Below are 22,201 nucleotides of genomic sequence, written 5' to 3' on the forward strand. Positions count from 1 at the left end.
AAATCTGGAGCAGAGTCCCTAAGACGGCTGGACTGCAGACAAGCCAAACATTTTGCTCTGCTTTCTTTTGGGACCACATCAGCGAGGCCGAGAGGGGGGTCTTGTTGTCTGGGCAGCCCAGGACCTCCATACACACCAACGAAGCTAACGCCTCACAGAGAAGTCACTTTAGTGCTGTTAATGCAGCAGTTTGACTTCACTGTCTCTCTAGACAGCCAGCCACAGACCTGTGTGCCCCTGTATTCATTCATGACCCTTGTTAATTCCCCATGGTCATCACAAGCTAACCGCAACTACAGTTGTACCTCAGAAGTTGAACGGAACCCATTCTGGAAGTCTGTTCGACTTCCAAAAAGTTCGAAAACCAAGGTGCGGCTTCTGATTGGCTGCAGGAAGCTCCTGCAGCCAATCGGAACCCGCTTCGGACATTTGGGTTCCAAAGAACATTCACAAACTGGAACACTCACTTCCAGGTTTGAAGCGTTTGGGAGCCAAAACGTTCTAACTCAAAAGGCGTTTGACTTCCAAGGTACAACTGTACTTCGGAGCCACCTCACAATGCATTCCCAGTCTCAACAGAAGGGAGGTAGGTTTGCAAACCTAATAACTATCTCCACCCCTATTTACAACAATCATCATCATCATCATCATCTGTCCCCCCTTTTGTAGCCAACACAGCACCATGAACCGAAGAAATATATCTCAGCAGGCTGAGGGGAAGACTTTCTGCATTTGTGAGCTACCTACACCTAAAAGATGCTCAAGGCAGACTGGTTTTTTTCTTTATTACATAAAGGTGACACAGCTGTGCTGATGCAATAAGCGCGCGTCCCTCGCGCTGCCCACGACACGGGCAAAAACAACCGCCCACCGTCCTCGACGCGAGAACTGGCCGTCATGGCCACGCCCCCGTGGTACACGCATGCGCGCGCGGGCGCACAAACACGGAGAGGAAGAAAGCGGGGGCGGGGGCCTCGGCTTGCTGAGCGGCTGTTACCTTCCCAGACGGCGTCCCCCGTCTCGTGCCGCCTGAGGAATTTGTACCAGAAGGTGCACGCGGCCTCGTCCTCGCGCAGCGCCGCCTCCGCGAGCCACAAGACCGGCTCCTGAGCGGGCAAGGGAGCCAGCGGCCTCGCGGGCTTCATGGCCAGCGCCTGCTTGGGGTCCCACTGGCCCAGCTCGGGCCGGGAACCCGAGACGCACAGCGCCGTGCCGCCTTCGGCTAGCCGGGCGGGCACGACGACCCCGAAGCGGAACAGCATGGCAGGAGTCGGCGGCGGCGGAGCAGGCAGAGAGAGTGGTTGTCGGGCTCCCTCACGCAGCCGAGCGACTGCGACGTCACTTCGGCCTCCCGTGAGGCGCTGCCCGTCCGCGCTCCGCTACCGAAAAGGGAATGCGAGCCGGCGGCGAAAGAGCGGACGGAGCAGGACACGTGACACTTCGGGAACCCGTTATAAAAGCCTCTCGCGCCGCCTGTTATTTTTATTTTAAAGCCCCTTCAAGTTCGCAAAGGAACAGCGCTTCTCGAAGGGAGCGAGGCCCGGCTTGCGTTGTCTTTTTTCACGTTTCACTTCCACCCCACCTTTCCCTCCAAGGGCCTCAATGCAGCAGATATTGGTTCTCCCTCTCCCCACAACCACCCTGCCAGGTAGTTATCCTGACTGGCAGTGCTCGCCGCAACGTCATCCAGGGAGCTTCCTGGGCCAGCAGGGATTTGAATTCTGGTCTCCCAGGTCCTTATCCGACGCTGCATCACACTGACTCTCCTATAGGGCTCAGAAAGAGAAGGCAAGCAAGTGGAGGGGCAGCTTTGTCGGCTCTCCTGTAGGCTTGTGCGCAGGGAGAGGAAGGAAGGAAGGTCTGGTCACTTTTGAGTGTCGGGCAGCTGGGCCATTGAGCTCAGTGTTACTGGTAGCATCTCCCCACGGTTGCAGACAGTAGCCGGTCCCTGGAGATGCCCAGGATCCAGCCAGTATGTGCTAAGCAAATACTCAAGTGCTGAAATGTGTCCTTCCCTGCACAGCTCCAGGAGTTGCAACTCATTCCTACCATCTTGTTCACACATGGTGGTGATCAGGGGTCCCTGGGTTGTGGCCATTAGGGTTGAGTCTGGTGTGCTTGGTTTTCCACAGCTGCAGCTTAAGAGGGAAGTGAGTGGAAGGGTTAGATGGGGATAGAGGTGGCATATCATGTGCCCTACTGCATACAGCTGCCTGCCAGGCCAAGTTGCTGAGCCCACATACAGTGTATACGAGAACCTGTTCAAACCACTCAAAAGACTATATTGAGGCCTCAGTGTGCAGCATTCAGTTAACTTTCTGGCCCCAAATGTGTTTTTTACGTGGTTGAGGAGAGAGGAGCAAATACTAAACTTTTAAAAAAGTTGTACACCTGTATATCTACCAGCTCCCTGTAGCCAAAGTAGTTTGTTTGAACACATTAGTGAGCATTATATTCATTAGGAAATACTGAACATTCATACTTGGGATATGACAAACACTACAAAATGACCTGGAGGGTGGGGAGAAGAGACAAAAATCCATTGGATTGCTACTTGGGACTGAACAACAGTGGAAACTAAATTGTTCATTACTCAGTACATCTCTTGAAGAATTCCAGAAAAGTCATGGTTTGCTTCCTGAGAAAATCCTTAATTGTATTTAGCAGCTTTGAAAAACTAACAATAAATTGCAGCTATACTCTCAGTTTCAGACCCAAATTGGTTCAATAGGAACCTAGGGAGTCGTCTTATATAGTCATGCCATCAGTCCATTTAGCAGAGTATTGTCTCAGCTACGCTAGCTATACCGTCATCAACCCTCCAGGATTTCAGAGGGGATACTCCCAGCCCATTGTGGAGATTGAGCCTAGGACCTTCCGCTTGCAAAGCAAATGCTCTACCCCCCACCTCCATACTATGGCCTAGCACAAATAGCATGAGGATCATTAGCACGAAACACAACATCCTAGATCAAGGGAAAGCATGCACTAAAGAGAGAAATGGCAAATACATTTTATTAAGATTATGACAGACATTGCAAAAAATGGCATTAACTGAAAACATTCAAAGGAGTGTGGGGTTGGTGAGAGAATGGAATAGCTAGAAAATGTAAATAAAGGCAACCAACTGGAACAAAGTACTGGGGCAGACTTGTGTATTTAAAATAACAAGGTACAGTACAGGAGAAAAAGTCAAGTATTGAAAAACTACATGCCACTGTTTTGTTTAAAAACTGCATAGCAGTATGAAATACTGATATCCTAGATTTGCATTGAATTCCTGCACACACAAGAGTATACCAAACAGAATTATTTAGCATTAATGTTTTAATAGCTCTGGATTAAAGTTTAAAAAACCCCACAGTATCTAAATTTCAAAGTAAAAGTGCACAGTATTGAGAATGAAGTGTTCAAAAAGCTAAATGTGGAAAAATGAATCAATTTTCCTCACAGGTACAATTACTTTTTAGAGCTAAGGAGCCTTCTAGTGTAAAAGGCCTCGTGTTACAATATTTGTTTCAAAGAGGCCGGGGCATATTTTTGCCTATCTCTATATTTAAACCCCCCCCCCCCAACCCCCACAGTTAATACTTAAGTACACACTGGTGAGATATTTGATGGTTAAAGATTAGTGTATACGGAAGTATCTTGTAAAAAGCTGTGGAATGGACATTCTTGGTTGTTCCTGGGCTGACATCTCTGTTTTGGAGAATGGCAAGTTCCCACAGATTTTTGAAGAAAATGTCTATACCTGGGTACTAGAGATTTATTGGTTGTAAGAGCAGTATACTTGAATTGACAAAGAATGTTCATAATAATGTCCTCTTCTCAAGTTTTAAAACAACTAAAATTAGAAGTGTTCTATTGATTGAAGAAAAATTATGCAGGATTAAAGGAAAATTCTCTAGACCCTTCAAAGAGAAAGGCAGCTTTGTGAGAAAAGTTAACTGATCCCAAGATGCATGCATTACCAAAAGCCATGTAGAGCAAGCATTCGTGTTCCTTAATGGTATCAATATATGGCACTAGAGAATGAGGCTGAGGTTTGTTTTTCAAAAAATGGGGCAACTTGTTATGAAAAAGGCAATTATTTCCCAGATTGGAGTCATATATGCTGAACATATGAACTCTTGGATCAAGTACTTAAATGATTTCATTATAAACATTTCAAATGTAGCCATTTTTATAACCATCTTTTTTTCAAAATGGAACACCCTTTTAATACAATCTTGGTTTTAGTCTATGGCACAAGCTCAAACTAGCAGTATGGTATAAACAGAGTTATGGTAGTATAGTTAAAGGCATTCTTATAATTACAGTAAACATTCAACACAATGTCCTCATTATGGAAGACTGGAAAACCATGGAGTCATGATAAAGATGAACATGCATTTAAGATATGCTGTTTGCAGTGAACAGGTTTTCATCTTATAAAGATGGCATGACACCTCTAGCCTAAAAGCATTTGCTTAGAAGCAAATTCCAAATTTCAGTGGAACCAACTTCAAAGTGTGCTCAGAATCAAGAGTCCTATGCAAATTAAAATAGCCTGGAAGCAACTAGTACATTTGTAGACATGTTAACAATAAAATGTATTACACTGATACCACAAAACAAGCCCTTCATTAGATCAATGAATTAAAAATTGTGGATCCTTTGTAGCTAATTTACAACAAGCAACATGAATTTTGTTCAAGTTCACCTTTTATCAATCTTTGCCAACAGAAGATGGGAGAAAATTTATTAATCCAAAATGCTAGTCTAGGTATACATTTAAGTCTGAAATAAAATTAACTTTTGTTCCATTACACCAGAGCTGGGGAACCTTTGGCTGAACTGCAATTTCCATCATCCCTGATTTCTGGCCATGCTGGCTAGTTCTGATGGGAACTGGAGGGCAGAAACATCTGGAGAGCTAAAGGTTCCCCAGCCCTACATCAGACTCTTAGTTGCAGCAGCCTTTGTTGACCATCAAGAAAAAGTGTCATTAAAAGGAATTCTGCTTCGTTAAAATCTGGAGTTTGTTAACGGACTTCAAAGAGCTTTGATTGCGCCCCTTACTTACTTGCATCAACACCAAAAGCACCCAACCTATGTAAGTCTCCTCCTTAACTAGAAACTTAACTAGAAACAGTTACATACCACTGAGTCGGCTTAAATGAGCACAGCAATCTTTCAAAAATGGAAAAGATTGTTCAAAATATGCACTGCTAAATGCTAAGTAGCATTCAGCTTCTCACTTGTATTTGCAAAGAGACCAAATATATGCTGTTTGGTCAGATTCCTGTTTATACAATTGTTCCGGTCTGAATGTGCATACCTCTAGAAGTGAATAAAAAGAAACAGAACCGTAAGTCAGAGAAATCCTTAATGAAAAGTTTAGATAGGAGTTTTATATAAACTACCCTGTCCAGCAAGTTCCATTGTTTCAAACATTAAGGCAACTTTCATTAATTCTAAGCAGACAGTATTATAAAAAATAAATGCCACTTCAAAAATTTATGTACATAATGACAGAGTAGATTTACCTAGAAATTGTATTTAGTAAATTAATAAAGTGTCACAAAGTATTACATAGAGGTTACATCAGGTGCTTGAGTGTATGTGCAATTGGAGTAAATTCTTCGTGTTTAAAGTACAGGTTTCAAGACAGAGCGCAATGACCGTCCTTCTTTTGTAAGTTCTCGTGTGACACACATGCATGGTAGTGGTACAGCTTCCTCCCGTCTCTCTACAGCATTATAACTGCATTTCTTCAAGTGGTCAGCCATGCTTACAATGTCAGCAAATTTCCATTCGTTTACAGTACAAAAAGCTGTGCTGAATCGCCATACCTAGAAAATAAATTTTTCTTATAAAAGTGCATTTAGTTCTGCTTTTTCAGGTTCAAAGACTGCATTTATAACAGTGTTTGGAAGCAGTGTTTCCCAATACTAAGTGCATGGCAGTACAGCAGTAAACACAAAACCCTAAGTTCATAAGACAATACAGTGGTCTGATCAAGAAGCTACAGTTTGATTATCAAGACTGTTCCCCCAGCTCCTCATCCTTCTTTTTGGTATGGGAGGTAACGGGCCAACATTGCAACAGCAATTGATTTTTTTGCTAACCAGTTACAGCCAAGCCATGGTTTGAAAATATATTCAGATGAGGGTTTGATTATCAGGTGTTGGTGTACAGGGTTTTCAGCTGTACGCCATGAGCATCACAATTATAACAAATAAAGGCTTGCCATATCTCGCTCTGCATGCCATGAGTCTGTCTCATATATTAGTTTCACCTTTTAAGTTGAATTACTGAAATAAATGAACTTTTCCACGATATTCTAATTTTTCAAGTTTCACCTGTAGATGTAACACTAGCCACGTATCGCCAAAAGTGAAGAGTGTGGGGAGGAGGGAAATGTTCTTACTGGCAATTAAGCCTGTGAGATGTTATCAACCAAAGTGTAATGGTTTGGCAACCAGAAAACCTTTCATCTGCATCCTTCTTTCTTAGCAATAAGAAGCTATGGCAAGAGTAAGTCAAAATGAAAGACTCAAATAATAGTTATCAGTAGGCATCCTTCCTCCTGCCACAAACACATGAACTTCTATGGCAATTTTAACCACACTGGATCCTAATGATTAGCTGCCTCAAGAACCAATCTTTAATGAAAAGCAGGATATAAATATTTTTAAAGGTACAGGGCATTATTAACACATTCTTAATCTACAGATTTTGTAACAGCATTCCCTTAAACCATGTGGTGCTCTTTTATTCTCAAATTGTTTTAAGTCAAATGCGGTAGTCTTACAGAGATAGCCCATCTACAAATATTTATTAGGGTTGTGTTTACGTTTTACTACTGAAAAGAGTTATGTTCAATATTTAGCTTGTGCTCACTATCATAACCTTTTACAGATCCAATTCTTTATAAACTCACTACAAACTCCTGCTTCAGCCAGGGTCCCACACTGTCCAGTGCCACTTGGCTCATCCAGCATAAGTCTCACTGCCTTGGCCATACATCAGCTTTGGTCTTACCTCTGATCAATTAGCACACCACACAGGCTAATGTTTTCTTTGCTTACTCTCATTACTTTGCTGCCCACTCTATTTGCTATAGGTGTTCACTAGCCACTGGTTGACAAGGCTAGGGAGGAATCTGACCCGTGTTCCCAAGGGACCATTTGCTTCCAAGGTCTTTTGCCTTTCTTGCAGCAAACGTTTTTGTTGCTTTGCTTTCATACTCTTGAATTATTAACCTGGTCACAACTGGTTTGTCTAGTGCTGGGGAACTAGGCAGATCATAGCCCAGGGGTTTATGGGGCACTAGAGGCTTCCTGTTCAAAAAGCACAATTCTTACTTTTAGTTCCTCTTCTATCTTTATTAGCAGTGATGAGGACCCACCACGCTTGGAAGACCTCAACCCATAGACAAAAGAACATACTAATTCTAAAACAGAGGTAAAGGCAATTCCATGTATAGTTATGCATACAAACCTTTTCTTTTATTTGCCACGAAGAACTTCCATCTGGATATGTCCTCTTTTCCCACAGCAGTATGACCATTCCTCGTGCCTGTAATAAACTTCCGCACACATCCCTCATTAATCGCGACACTCGTGAAAGCTGACATAAACTAAAACCATCTAGAAAACCTGCAATGTGTTGTAGAACTTCAAAAGGAAGATTACTCAGGTGGTCACTACGCAGTCCTAAACAGCATCTCTTATCAGGCTCCGTCAGCACAGTAGATATACATGGCTGAACCCCAAATGACCGAAGGTGCCGATCATGAATAATCTTTGCCCCTTGCGTTGAAGGACAGAATCTGCGTTGAGAATATGTACATCCATAATACGCCAGAGGACACCTCTGCTCCATCCAGCCGTTGAGGCCAGCATGAATGTCACCATGTACATTCTTAAAATGCGAAGGAAATTCATTTCGTCTAAACAACTGTCCACAAACAAATGTAAACATTGAACGCTTTGTTTGGTATCTAGCCACACATTCTAGCACCAAGTCTAGCCCAAGAGTCTGGAAAGGGCTTGGATTTGAGAGCTGTGGATTTGCATGATCGCATGCAGAGGCTGAAGCAATTTCCCCTACCATTGTATTTGTGGCCAGAATTGCAGAAGGGAGAGAAAACGTCTGCGTCCCAAAATCAACACGGTATCCGTCAATAACACGACTATCAGATATTCCCCTACCACCGGGAGAGTCTCCAAGACAAAACAGTAATGCTGCTGTGATTAAATCTATTCCATGAAGACCCATAGGATCTTCTGTTATTTCCAAATCTGATGTATCCACTGCTTTGTCTTCCTTTGGTGCAGATATGTAGTGATTTGCAAGGAAATTATAGGTACGATGAGGAATTAAAGAAAATACATCTATGCTTCTCAGTCTGTCTTGTTCAATTTGTTTCTGTATCAGTTCTTCATTACAGTACTGTGGCAGATATACATGATTAACAGTGCCGTTAGACAAACTGTGGAGAGGTAATTCTTCCTTAAGTTGTGTTGCTACAGGAATAGGGCTGCAATAGCCCAATGCTTCAACATGAGAAGCATTACATACACCATTTGCTACATTAGATTGGTCAGAATTACACATACCAAGTTCTTTACTCTCTTGCAGTGTATCTGCGCTTGTATTGTCTGCATGAAAGCCATTGCATAAAGAGGTATCAAGACCCATATTCAAATTGTACTGTTGCATGGTGTCGTAACAAATGTCACTTGAGCCATTTTGTTCCAACTGCGCATTTTGATTCAAGATATCCAGGTGAATACCACCAACTGCTCCCATGTTATCTTCATCTAGACAGTCAAGTTCTACTTTATGCATTCTACTACAATTTTGCTCTTTTGGCTGAAAATCTTCACTTGTTTTAGGTGGTGAAATGCCAAGCTTTGAGCTTAACATGCTTATGTCTCTAGTAGCAGTGTTCAGGATATCTAGAGCTGTAGCTAAACTCTTTGTCGTTTCCACAGTAGCTTGATAAAGTGCACCATAAGACTCTTCATCTACAGGCATCAAGCCATTTGAAAGTGCAGCATCTGGGGCACCTGCAACAGAAGTCTGTTCTCTGGATTTTACCACCTCATCACCTGTTTTCGATGTCATAGTTGCAACTTTGAGGGATTCAAGGAGCATTCGTTGATCCTGAAGGGCAAGAGCCATGTCTAACTGTTCAACTTCATCAACATCTTTACTAAGATTCTCATAAGATTTTCTATCTGCATAACTGACAGGCCATCTGTTCCACTCCATAGTGCAGCATACCACACTTGCAGGGCAAATTTCTAGATGTTCAGCAATTTTGTTTCGGGCTACAGTAAATGGACAGCCAAAGCCACTGTTGAGACAAGGCACTCTTTCAAGTGGGCATAAAAGGCGATGCTCTGCAGCTTTGCATGAATGAAATACTGCTCCACAAACCAAAGGACAACCAATCAAATCACAGGAAATGCCAGCCTCTGGTCTGGTCATACAACGCCGACTAACACAGTTGACGCAATGTACATGCTGATGTTCTTCCACGGTGGCAAGTTCAGCTCTAGGAAAAGAGGAAAATAAAGCAGACCAAATGTCCATGTTTGATTTTAAGCAAGCATCAGACTTGTAGCAAAGTACTCTCCCGGTTATATAAAATATCTGCAAGTGCCATTGTATGCACATTGTATGCCGTTGTATGTAGGAAATTTGGCTACTGCATATAAAAAAATCATAATTTCACATGTTTTGCCAGTCAATCTTTGTATTCAAAAGCATTTCATTCATTCCAAAAGAGAAACTATTTCCTAGGAGCTCTACGCAGTGTTCCACAAAATTTATAGGTTTGGTATTTTACTACCATCCCATATTGAGATTTCTAGTCCTTTTCAGTGGTTTTTAAAAGCACTGGATCATTGAAACTTACTTGCGTTCAGGCACACTCAAAGCAGGCACAGTAGGAAGTCCTCCCCCCGCTGACAGTGTAAACATGGTGACAAAATCACTTCACCGCTGCAAAGTCCTGTGGCACCTGTTTCCAAGATAGATTTTGATCAAACCCTAGATAACATCAAAACAAATCTGCAAAAATAGGATATTGTCTGGGCGTATACAAATGCAGCAAACAAGGCTTTCAAGCTAAGACGAAAGTTATTTGATAGTTACACAAAGAAGCCCTTTGTTTATTATGTTAAATTTCAAAATGGTATTTTAGCTCCCTCTAGTGACCAAATAATGAATAATCAGCTAATATGAATTTTCAAGGACTTCAATACCTTGTTAAAGAGGAAGGAACCCTGTAAAGCTCTTCACCAACACACACCTGTGTGTCTGCACAAGACCTATAAAAAGGCACTACAGAAAAACTGTTTGATATAGGCCTTCCCAACAAACATAAAGTGAGCAATGAGTTCTTTCACGTTTGTCTAATACCACACACAAGTTGAATATATATACCTGCTAAGATCCTCTGATGGAAAGGTGCTTTACATGCTAAACAATGTAATCAGGAGCTATATGCAACCCAAATTCTTGATCTCTCTCTTTTTTCTTTTTTCTTTTTCTTTTTTGCAGGAGAATTTGGTGTGCTAGAAAATACTAATAATGGGGAATAAGCTATAATTTAGAGACCATAAATGCATAAAAACTAACTTGAAGGTAGATGCTTCTGCAATATGACCCCAGGTCAAGGCCTACTGAATATGTTTCAGTAGAGTCTGACAAATGGTAACAGCCTAATCACATTTTATCAATCCTTTCCCAACTAAGTTCAGGATTCATACATAGGACTACTGAATTTTATCTTCACACGTACATTGCAAGCACTTTACAAGAAATGTGGCTATGGCTGTGAAAAAGTTTCCAATGCACCTCCCATTCAAATCCAACATGTGCCTTACTACACTGTCTCTGAATTAAAAACTGGCCCCTGAATAAGGCAATAAAAAACTAAAAGCATAAGAAACCAAAAATATATTTTAACCCCAAATGTTTCACCACCACATTTAAGAACTGTATTCTTCAAATAAACCACACATTGTCAGTACGTACTTGAACTTGCTCCTCTAAGATTTGGAGAGTCCCTGAAATAGAAAAAGGTTGACATCCATCACTTTGACAATACCATCATACCAAAGAAAGAGGGTGTCATTGAGGAGTCCTATATGGCATTAACAGTATTCTAGTCTCTTGCTTTACTCATGTGTCATTCAATGATGAAATTAACAGATGCAGTAAAGAATCACACTTGGTCTTACTCCAAAACCATGCAGACACCACACACGAAGAAGAGAGCCATATAAGGTAACTGCTTTCTTTTCATCAATACTTAAAAATATTCAGGCCCAAAGATGAAAATTGTGACAATGTATGCACAAAATTCAGCTTAACTTTTAAAAAGCCTATTTCAGATAATCCAAGGTGGGTACTAATCATTCAACGCAGCTCCACCCCAAAGGGATTCAGGAACTTAAGAATTAGTAGAATTTTCCTTTTTATTTTATTTTATTCCTCCTCCCTCTCAATCTCTTTGCCTTCTGTGCCATGCATTTTTAGATCAAGGACAGGGAACCTCAGGCCTCTCTACCTGGTCCTAGATAAGAAAGGGAGGGGTGTGCAAGTGTGTAGAAACTAACCTACTGGTACAAAGGTAAAATTCACATTCATTGCCCTGCTCATTTTTGTCTCTGGCCCTGCCCACCACTGGCATGAGGTTCACATGGAGGAGAATGTGGCTCTTGGGCTGAAAAGCTCCCCATCCCTGTTTTGGATTGTAGGTCCTTGGGTAAGATTGTTTTCTAGTTCTAAGCCACTCCAGAAGCCCTTTTGGCAGAAGAGTGGGATAAAAATGCTTTAAATAAATAAAAATCAGCTTGGCTAAAGCCACTAGTGAACTTGCAACAAATGCAAGAACTCTTCAGCTCACAAGCCATTCAAATACACCAGGCCTTAGAGCAAATTCTGCTACTTATAAATGCAACCAAAATAGCAAGACGTCATTTTTCAAGCTTCAGCTCTATCTTCTCTTGCTCAAGAAGTGGTTCAGTACTGGTTTTGAACATCCCTATGAACAGGAAAACTGTCTCACCAAATCAAGACCTTCCAAGGGGCAGCAGAGCAATGAGACTTTTGTGTGTAGACTCCATCCGTATAATATGCAGACGAGGATAATCCCACAGCTAAGGAAACTAGGAAGAAACAGAATCAGATATCAGAAACTATGAGTTATCATATCCCTTTCCCCCTTTATGAGGTGAGAAAATTCAGTGACTTACACTGCTAATTACATCTATTGCAAGAACTACAAAACTGATAAACTCTTATGGTTGAAAGCATCCAATTATGATAGCAGCATATCTGATGAAGTTTCCCCACCATTAGTTTTCCCATTCAATGTATTTCCCCACCCCCGCCCTCCAGCCCCCTTGTTATAAGAGCTTACTTACCAGTTTGTTATTGCTGGAACAGAGTTCAGGTTGATTTTTTCCTGTAACAAATCATTTTCAGTAAAGTTAATTTTTTAAAAATAATATCAACCTTTGAATTATAGTACACTGACTTGATTAGAAAACACACACACACACACACACACACACACACACACACTCTTCTTAACACCAATGTAAACTTTAAAAATTATTAACATTCTTTCACAAGGCAAGTTTTTTGCTAGACTAGCAGAGAAGTAGATGTTGTCCATGTGTGGACATTGTAATCAACTGTGGAAACAGCCTGTTATATACCAATGCACCTTAGCTGTGTTTTGTGAAGCTGCTTCAGAAGCAGTAAGCACAGAATGGAATAAGCATGTACACACACACACACACACACACTTTTCTGTTCTAAACTCCACTACTCCCTTAACAAATAAGTCACTGGGGTTTTACAAAACATGTGGGCATATAAACTGTTGTTATGGTTTTCAATATTGCAATTCAAAGCACATTTCCATGGAAGTAAGTGCTATTCAAATAAAGAAATATATGTGAAAGTAAATATACTTAGCATCCAGGTAAGTTAAATTTATAGAACACCAGACAGCTGATAATAGAATGCAGTGCTTTGTTGGTATTTCACAATGCAGTACCATGCCGTTCTTTTCATAGTTGTAATATTTTAATTCCTGGTAATCCAGGTACTAAACCAGTTTCCACAGTCAGATGTGATGATCTCGTGTTTCAGTTCAGTGCATGTGACAGTAAATCCCATAAATGCTACTCAAACATCATATTTGAACTCTGTCCATAAACTGTGACCTGTAGAATTTTCTTTTTTATACCAATATTTTATTATTTATCAACATTCTATTCCTTCTTTGGAGGTCTTTAAGCAGAGGCTTGACAACCATATGTCAGGAGTGCTCTGATGGTGTTTCCTTCTTGGCAGGGGGTTGGACTCGATGGCCCTTGTGGTCTCTTCCAACTCTATGATTCTATGATTCTATCTCAAAATTAATTATATGCATAATTAAAAAATTGTTTTTAAAGCTCCACCTCTGAAAAGCGTGCATTTAAAATAATTTACAAGGTTGGACAAATATTATTCCGATTCCTAGAAGTCAGAAAGTACTTTCAAAGAATAGCAAGAAGAAGCTGTTACAGGTCACTGCATTAATAGTGAAACAGGAAGGGTTATATAGAGAGAGAAACAGAAGTGATCAAGAAGTAAGAACACAAAGAAAGCACACTGGAACAAGAAGGAAAGGAAACAACATATTGATGTAGAATAGAGAAATTTATGTGGTGATGGACAGGGAAAAGGTTAACCAATGCCCTTAGCTCAGATCTACCAATAAAAATGATTTTGTATGCTGGTTCAGGAGCAGAGATTGCAGGACTTTTGGCTGAGTGTCCTGCAAGACATGTTCCATGCCTTTTTCCACCTGGCGGGGCCCTGATGGACTCTAGCTACGAAAGCTGAGGCTGCTTAAGAGGCCAGAGACCATCTTGGCTACCTCTTAGTGCAGACCTAGGTCATCAAGCCTCAGCTTCCAGTAGCTGCTCACCATGAACCAGGATTGGCAGCAACAGCAGCAGATATCTTCTAGGCTTATGATAATATTTTATTCTTATGCTAATTGTGCTGTTTTAAATGTGCATTTTATATTTGACTTCCTTTAGTAATGTTTTCTTTTTAAATGTTTAAGAGAATCTTTTAGTTTCCTGTTAATTATGTTCCTTTGAATGTATACTTTATATTTGTATACTCCTGTGATGTTTTATTTTGGATTGTTTTATTTGATGCTGTGGTCGAAGTGTTACAAGGTTTTCAGTTCTTTTTAAAGCAAGCATGCACACAATGCCTGTGCATTATTTTCCAAGAATTCCCCTCCCAATCCCTCTTTGTTGGTTGCCAGCACTGGTATCTTAGGGGAAAAGCCTGCAAAACCTGCAAGTGCCAACACCGTACCTTTTAAAATTCTGACAATTCAAAGTATTATTTTTCATAGAACTAACTACACTACATTCACTTGGAAGAGCAAGGTGGTTGAACTGCAATTCTGGTGAAAAAAACATGGGGAACATATTTCAACCTGCTCCTAGACACTTGCTCACCAAAACCCAGTCTTATTGACCAATCAGTACGGTAAGATAACAGCTTCTGATATACTGGTCTCTTACTAATGAACAAACCTAGGCAGAACAGCTGCTCATTTCTGATTAGGCAATGTCAGCAACTGGGTTCAGTTCATCTGAGATGTTGAAGTATGCGTGCTTGCCTGTTACCAACCAAGAAACCTAAAAATACACACAGTTCTGGTGAGATGTACACTGCTCTCAGAAGGTACAGATCACCTGATGTTATTGTACATACTACAATCAGCTGACTAGAGCTCTCAAAGTGTGTTTGGAACGTCTGCTGCCAAAACTAAAATTCCAGCTGTAGCAAACAACCCGATGACCAATGTTTGTATGAACAACTAAGAGCATAATAATGACTTGAAATAGAAAGCTCTTGGTATTCAAAGTGTAATTCAACTCCTTCTCTGCTTCTTGTGTATCCAGTTACTATAGCTACACTTTAAACTTTGAACACTGGAATTTTAACAACATGTCAGTGTGTATTTTTCAACCGTTTCATACATTTAATAAAGTACACTAAGATAACTGTTTAAAAGTCGGTGATATGGTAATCTCTTACTAATTGGTTAACTGAGACATCAAACATTCTGGTTTGTGTTACGTGCAACTCAGAATGTACCCTACACCATGGTTTGCACTTTCAGAACAAGTAAGCTGTGCTTTAGAGCTGCTTGTCTTCTTGTGTTTTTCATCTGCTTAGAACTCAACTTCACAAGTTCATAAATTTACTCCCACCTCCATGAGGTAAGCCTCTTGAGACAGAACCATGGAAGTGTGGTTCTGAATTCAGATGTAACAGCAAATCACAGTGAGCCCAAGCTGTACTGTGGAAACTTGCATCAGTTCAATGTATGGTCTGATATGAGTTTAGCAGCCCCTCACAAATCATACTTCATAAACAGGTGTAAATTCAGGATTGCAAAACTAATGTGCTGAAGCCTCTTAACAGTAAGTAGTATTTCAGATTAGTTTGTAAAATCAATTGCTCAAAAATATTGCATAAAAGTTCTAAATTATTTCTGTCCATTTTCAGAAATCAGATCAAAATTACATCACACTGAGAGCTCCACATGAGCACCTTTCATCATCCTCTTCCTTTCCTCTTCCTAATGTTCAGTTTTAAAGTCTGAGCTGGGATCACTGCTGTGAACATCTCAATCCCCTATCCCAATGTGAGCTCTGCTTTCCTATTTCAAATATCTTTTTAGCATGTCTGGCCTTCTAAATTTACATACCTTAAGACTATTGGTACAGCTGATACTACAAACCCTCTATCTTGCCTCCAGAAACTGTAATTAATTTCAGTATCTGGCCAATAAAGTGGCAGGAAGAAAATCATAGCATATTGTTTGTTACTGTTACCGTAGTCTATAAATTCATGTACAATGGAAATATTTCTGCAATAGACTTTCAATTATTTTACAATATTTAGCACATTCAAAAGTAGGCAATAAATTCCTTATTATTGCACATACATATACTACACACAAGTCAAGCAAAGCATGGGATAAAATAATTTTATTTTTCTGTCTTTGCTTTTTAGGCGATGTAGGATTCTGTTTATTTCACTATTTTCAATTAGAATTTTAAGTTTATTACTAGATTACAATCATTTCATTACAAATGTTTAACTTTGAGATGGCAGTTCAGAATAACTAATTTTCTTAATGTCTCAGTAAACATAATTGTTTTAAAAATATCTTTTTTAAAAAGATAAAAAGTATCTTTCTGACAGATCCGCTTTCATTATCACATGCTTTATTTTCCTAAGTACTTGGTATAGTAGGCTGTTACAAAAACATAGCAGGAAAAAGAACTTAGATAGATCAGACACATAAGCACTACCTGGTTAAATTAGCATAGGAACCAAAGCAAAGAGTCAAATTTAATGTGTAATACGTTTCTGCACATTTCTCCTCACATATAGCAGGCTGTGCAGAAGTAGCGTATGAAACATTTAAGGGAGAGGCTTCTCTTTAAGAGTCCAACAACTGTTCTAGAGTTGGGGGGAAACAATTGATCACTTAAATGTAAAAAAAGCCCATGAAGTCAAGAATAGCTGTGTGTAAGTTCCAGGTTTTTAAACTGCATCCATAGAATGTTATGATTGTAGCCTGAGGGCCCTTTGCTCTCCAGCCAAATACCCAAGCCCTCATTTGGTTTCAGGCACCATAGGCTTTGCAGTTTGCTCCACAAATTTTCAGCCTTCTCCTCTCCCAATTACACCACATGGCCTAGATTTTCTTACTAGTCATGTGCCATAATTATAAGCATCTCTGAACAGGAACTGGAACACAGGAGTCATGATGAAGCATGAAGCAAGATGAGGCAAACATCAGAGGAGCACAGACTGCAAATGTCCAAGACTATCATCCAGTTCACTGCACTGGGAAAGAGGTCTTCCTTAGGATCTGGCCAGGTTTCTGTGAAACTCTGGACTCTTAAGAATAGTCACTTCTGTAATTAGTACAAATTGTCAATGATCCATGACATTATTCTAAAACATCAACACTGAAAATACCTGACCTATAGATGAAACTTTTCCTTCTCTGTTAAATGCTACAACTAAATTGACGTTTCATCTCTATTTGCATTTAAGGATTATAGCTTTGCACAGTACTGTGTTTATACAAAGGTAATCTTTAAAAGAAACATTCAGCTTTAGGATTGGGTGAGAAATCTACCACACACATTACACTACAGTCTGCCAATTGTCAATTTCTGTAGTTGCACTTGCCCTAAAGAAGCCACTTATGTAGCTTGGAATCTGAGACACTGAGGACATATTATTTTATACACAACACTGAGGACATAGTATTTTATACACAATTTGTCAAACATTACGTCTAGAAATTAACATAAATTTAGAAAAGGAAGAGGTTCATTTTTCTCAAAATAACATTTTTAGAAACATCCAGAGTTTGCAAGATTGAGCCTGGACCACCAAATAAATGTACAAAATAAAACCCAGGATAGCTGTAACTATACATAGGAAAGAAATCTGCATTCAACTGGTTGCCCTCTACCTCCACTGCTAAATTTACCCCACCAGTGCATTATAACCTTATTTTTGCCTTTTCGGTCACCCATAACTTTATTTTCATCTTCTGCACTGCAGCACCGAACTCAGTGCCGGTCCTATAGCCCCTTGCTATTGTGTTTCCTTCTGACCATAAGCACATCTGGTTGAAAGTCTACTGTGCAGTCTGTCTTGTGTACTTTATGGTTGCCTGCTGTTGCTCTCGAATTAAGAGCATCAGATAGTGGACATGTCTGTTTTGCAAAGGAGAGGGGGGAAATAAACCCCTTCCCACCTCATAATTAATGAAAGGAAACAGCTCAAGAAAACAAAAGTAATTTTAAAATGTAGGGAGGGAATGAATGGACACAAACATGGAAGTGTGACATGCCAAATAAAAGGAATAAAAATACAAACAAAGGGAAGTGGCAAATGGCAGTAATAAAACCATTAAGGAAGTAGTGGGGATATAGTTACAAACAAAAGAAAGCAAATATCAAAATAAGGATATCAGGGAGCACTATCAGACTTATGCCTGTGTTAACATTAATTCTCTAATCTTAGTTTTAATATTCAAGGGTAGGGGTTTCTGAAACAATTTATTTAACTGAATATTCAGATCCCACCTCCTTTTGGTTTTGGCTGTGCTCCTGCCCAAATGCAACTCCAACAGGTCTCCCACTGAAGCTCTCAACCCCCCCAAAATGTTCCCCATCCCTGTAGTAAAGGCTATTTCATGCATCTTGCTGTGTATAGCCACCCATTTATTAATGCCTTCTTTTTAAGATTAATAATAATAATAATTTATTTATAACCTGCCCATCTGGCTGTTTCCCCAGCCACTCTGGGCGGCTTCCAACAAAATATTAAAATACAATAATTCATCAGATATTAAAAGCTTCCCTAAACAGGGCTGTCTTCAGATGTCTTCTAAAAGTCAGACAGTTGCTTATTTCTTTGACATCTGATGACAGGGCGTTCCACAGGTCGGGTGCCACTACCAAGAAGGCTCTCTGTCTGGTTCCCTGTAACTTTGCTTCTTGCAGTAAAGGAACTGCCAGAAGGCCCTCAGCGCTGGACCTGAGTTTCTGGGCAGAACAATGGAGATGGAGATGTTCCTTCAGGTATATCTATATATTCTACGCTGTTCCATACATTTACAGCTTATGCTAATAGTATTGTTAGTTTTCACTTGATAAAAATTAAGGGTGCTTATGAAATTTAGATTAAAATATAATAAAAGTGGTTAGTTCTCTCAAAACGCTAGTAGCTAAAACACCTGGCAATGTGTTTTCAATATTTCACAATTATGCAAATACTGCCTACATTCCTTCATCATGGTTCTGGACACCGAGTGTGTTTTGTACCTATTTATTTTAATTTTAAATATCTGTAGCTCAATTGATACTTCCAAATTTTGGATTTAATTTAAAAGCAAGATACTGTACTGGTTTACTAGATATGCTGGGTTGTTTTTGCTGCTATGCCCTGTTCTAACATCTGCACCTAGAGAAATAGAGTTCTAAATTGGGGCCTAGGGGACAGATGAAAAGATGATGCACAGAGAAAAATCTGGGTCCAGCTTCAATAGCTATAAAGTTTGCTGCTACTTGCTGGATTGGAGAAACACATGCAGCTTTGAACAGATGGTCAGTGTGGTTAGGTCTGATGGAAACAGATTCCAGACACCAATAGTCTTCTCTTTCTCAGCAAGAGCTGTCAGCACCCAAGCTCTACTCAACACAAAGCTCGTTGCATAGAGCAGCATGTCTATAGCCTGCAGCTGTGTGTTACAGTTTCTAGATTGGGAATATAATCTGATGTATGACATAATGTGGAGAGAACCCCCACCCTGAGGTGTTACTGCCCATGAATTGCTATTTAATATAGTAAATTCCTTTAAAATCAAATGGGCTTAATCTCGAAAAATGTGGTTGGGACTGAAGTGTTTTCAGAAACAGCTTCACAGATCTAATGGCTTAATGTACTACAGCTGGGCAATAGATTCTCCATATGGTTTCCAAAGCTATGTAATTTCTGAAAACTCTGGAAGTACTGCAGGACATATTTAAGAGACATTAAAGTAGTATGTAAAAATAGGAAGCCGCCTCAAAGCTTGCTTAAGCACATACATATTACGTTATCCACCCAGTCACCACATCTGCACCCCTTGATTGCACCTAAAATAATGTAGAGAAAAGGTGAAGGAAAAGGTTAAAGTTTGTGAATACAGAAGTTCAGTGCCTAACCTCAAATATTGAATGACTCTAAGACTTATTTTCAAAGAGCTGCTTACAATTGTAACAACTTATTTCAGATAAAATAAGAATTATCAGATACATATACAAACCATGTCGCTTAAAGAATTTCACATTTGATAATGTTTTATTACAGGATTATCCCCCACCACTCTTTTAAAGTTCAGGCTTAAGCCATATACTACAGCATAACTCAAGTCCCAGCTATATTCTTTCACTATCAAATTTTTTTATTTTATTACGTAGCACAAAATCAACAAACTGTACTGTTACAGTAGATGCCAACAAAATGTGACAGGGAAATTCTTTGAGAGAACTAAAGTAGTGTTCATATTCCTCTCTGAACAATAGTCCCTATGGTCACTGTTTGATGTCTTTTCAAAAATCTGACAAAGTTCTCTTATTTCACAATTACTACAATGTCTCCTTTCCCAAACTGTAGCTTTTACTGCATTCTGCTTTCAGTTTACAAACGTTTACAAAACATTATACCCATCCATTCATTTTCAATAGGCGATTGATTATTACAGACTCTTCCATATTAGATATGTAGGCAAAGATCTTTCAAGAAGAAGCTATTCCAAGAATCAATACCACTTTCCATTGTGTTGTATTCTTCCTTATAACAAGTGACAGGCAGAGCCATACTCCTTCCCTCCCACATGTTTAACATAGGGAACGATGCCGTCTCCTTTTAAGGCTCAGGCTTAACCACAGGACAACCCTCAATGGAGCCAAGTCATCTAGGGCAGAACTGCCCTTGCATTTAACCATTTATTTTTAACACACACCCATATAGGAACCCAGGGAAATCCCCGCCGGTGAATCGAACACGCTTCTCTGTACTAATTTGTGTAACACCTTCCCCTGAGGCGGGGACGATGCCCTGCAGCAGCCGCACCAACTCACAATAGGGCTTTTCTGACCACTGGGAGCTGGGCGTCTGCGTGTGTGTTGTGTGTGTGGCTGAGCAGCTCCGCATATTACTGCCGTAGCCATGCTAAGTAATCGGCTCAAGGAGGAGGCGGTCCATTCCCCTCTGTCCATTGTTTCCATCTACACCGAAGGGGAAAGAGAGAAGAGGAGGGGCGGGCAGCGAAGAGAAGGGAAGGAGCCAGCGCCACAGGCGTATCTTCCCCCTCCCTCCCTGGCACCCACCCCTACCCTCCTTTGAGACCCGTCTTTAAACACAACGGGGGGGGGGGGCAAAAGCAGCAGCGCCACTGCCCCAAGGAAAGCACCTCCCGAGGCCTCCTCATAAAGGACCGCGCCAGCTGTCAGCCAGTCATTGCCACCCCCCTCAGGCCCCCGACGACCACCATCACTCCCACCCCGCTTCACAGCCCTGCAAGAAGGTGGGTTGACCGCCCCAGACCAGGCCGGGCCCGTCCTGCTCGGGCAGGAGCCAGAGGGGGACCCCGCAGCTCCACACCACGCACCGACCCACCTCCCTGCCAGCCGCCATTTGTTTACTTGTCGGCCGGCAGGGAGCAGCAGCAGCAGCCGTAGTTCGAGCCCACCGAGGGGAGAAGAGACAGACAGACAGACAGACAGACAGAGAAAAGCCCTCAAGACGCGTCCCGTCCCGCGTCCGTGTTCTCTCTCTCTCTCACTCACACACACACACACACACACGTAAGACTCACCGCTCGGTCGCTCTCCCGCCTCCTGCGCGTAAAGCAGCTTGAACGTGGAGGGAGGAAGAGAGAGGAGCAGTCGAGAGAGGCAGCCGCTCCCCCGGACGCCCTGAAGATTCGATCCGGTTCCGGTGAGGGGTGGGGCGGAGGACTTGCCTGAGCAGGCTCGCAGCGGCGCTTTCCGGCTACGCCGCTCGCTCGCTCGCTCGCGCGCGCGCGTTCTCTTCCCCAGCTGCACGGTGGCGGTGGGGGGAGCGGGTGTCGTAAAGGAGGAGGGAGGAGGAGGAGCAACGGGAGTCCTTGCGGCCGGCAGCGCCGGTGACGCAGCGAAAGGGAAGCGAGCTTCCCACCGGGGGAGCGTGACCGAGGTTATCCCGGAGTCCGGCGACACCTCCGCGTCGCTCTCCCTTATTGTAAAATACAAGGGCGCCTTGCATTTTATTCGCGGCCATTATCTCCGGGAATTATGCTAACTTACAATACTAGTATAAGTTACTATTCCGGAGGATAATGGCCCCGGAGGAGTGCAAGCAACTATTGCGGGAATAGTTTTCTTTTATTTTGTTATCATCATCATCTTCCTTATTACTTTCGGAATTAAGGCTGTTGTAGCCGTTCTCTGGAATTTGCTTCTGAAGAAGCGACTGCTGCTCGCCGGTTCCAGGCTTCTTTCGCACATGCTCTGCTTTATATATGATGAGGGAAGGGACCGGGAAACCG

General features: G+C 41.4%; 2 protein-coding genes across 4 annotated transcripts in view; both read right to left on the reverse strand.

Annotated features, from left to right (window-relative positions):
• Positions 1-2,841, reverse strand: part of EPM2A (EPM2A glucan phosphatase, laforin) — a 36,501-nt gene extending 33,660 nt beyond the window's left edge. The window contains exon 1 of the mRNA XM_080998589.1: positions 998-2,841. Coding sequence (XP_080854715.1) covers positions 998-1,262 — 265 coding nt within the window. The 5' untranslated portion in view covers positions 1,263-2,841. The remainder of the gene's footprint in view (positions 1-997) is intronic.
• Positions 2,842-2,997: 156 nt separating this feature from the next.
• On the reverse strand, positions 2,998-21,700 carry FBXO30 (F-box protein 30). 3 transcript variants are annotated; one of them, XM_080998560.1, is made up of 8 exons: positions 21,491-21,700; positions 12,432-12,472; positions 12,074-12,173; positions 11,038-11,069; positions 10,444-10,584; positions 9,914-10,018; positions 7,486-9,550; positions 2,998-5,834 (listed from the first exon to the last, which is right to left on the reverse strand). In XM_080998560.1, the coding sequence occupies exons 6-8, from the start codon at positions 9,976-9,978 to the stop codon at positions 5,631-5,633; spliced, it is 2,334 nt and encodes a 777-aa protein (XP_080854686.1). In that variant the 5' UTR covers positions 9,979-10,018; positions 10,444-10,584; positions 11,038-11,069; positions 12,074-12,173; positions 12,432-12,472; positions 21,491-21,700; the 3' UTR covers positions 2,998-5,630. The 3 variants fall into 3 exon arrangements, with proteins under 3 accessions (XP_080854686.1, XP_080854685.1, XP_080854687.1); XM_080998559.1 differs by lacking the exon at positions 10,444-10,584; XM_080998561.1 differs by lacking the exons at positions 10,444-10,584; positions 11,038-11,069; positions 12,074-12,173.
• Between the last annotated feature and the right edge of the window lie 501 nt (positions 21,701-22,201).

This window comes from Podarcis pityusensis, assembly GCF_964106645.2.
Source record: "Podarcis pityusensis genome assembly, chromosome: 3".
NCBI classification, from domain to species: domain Eukaryota; kingdom Metazoa; phylum Chordata; class Lepidosauria; order Squamata; family Lacertidae; genus Podarcis; species Podarcis pityusensis.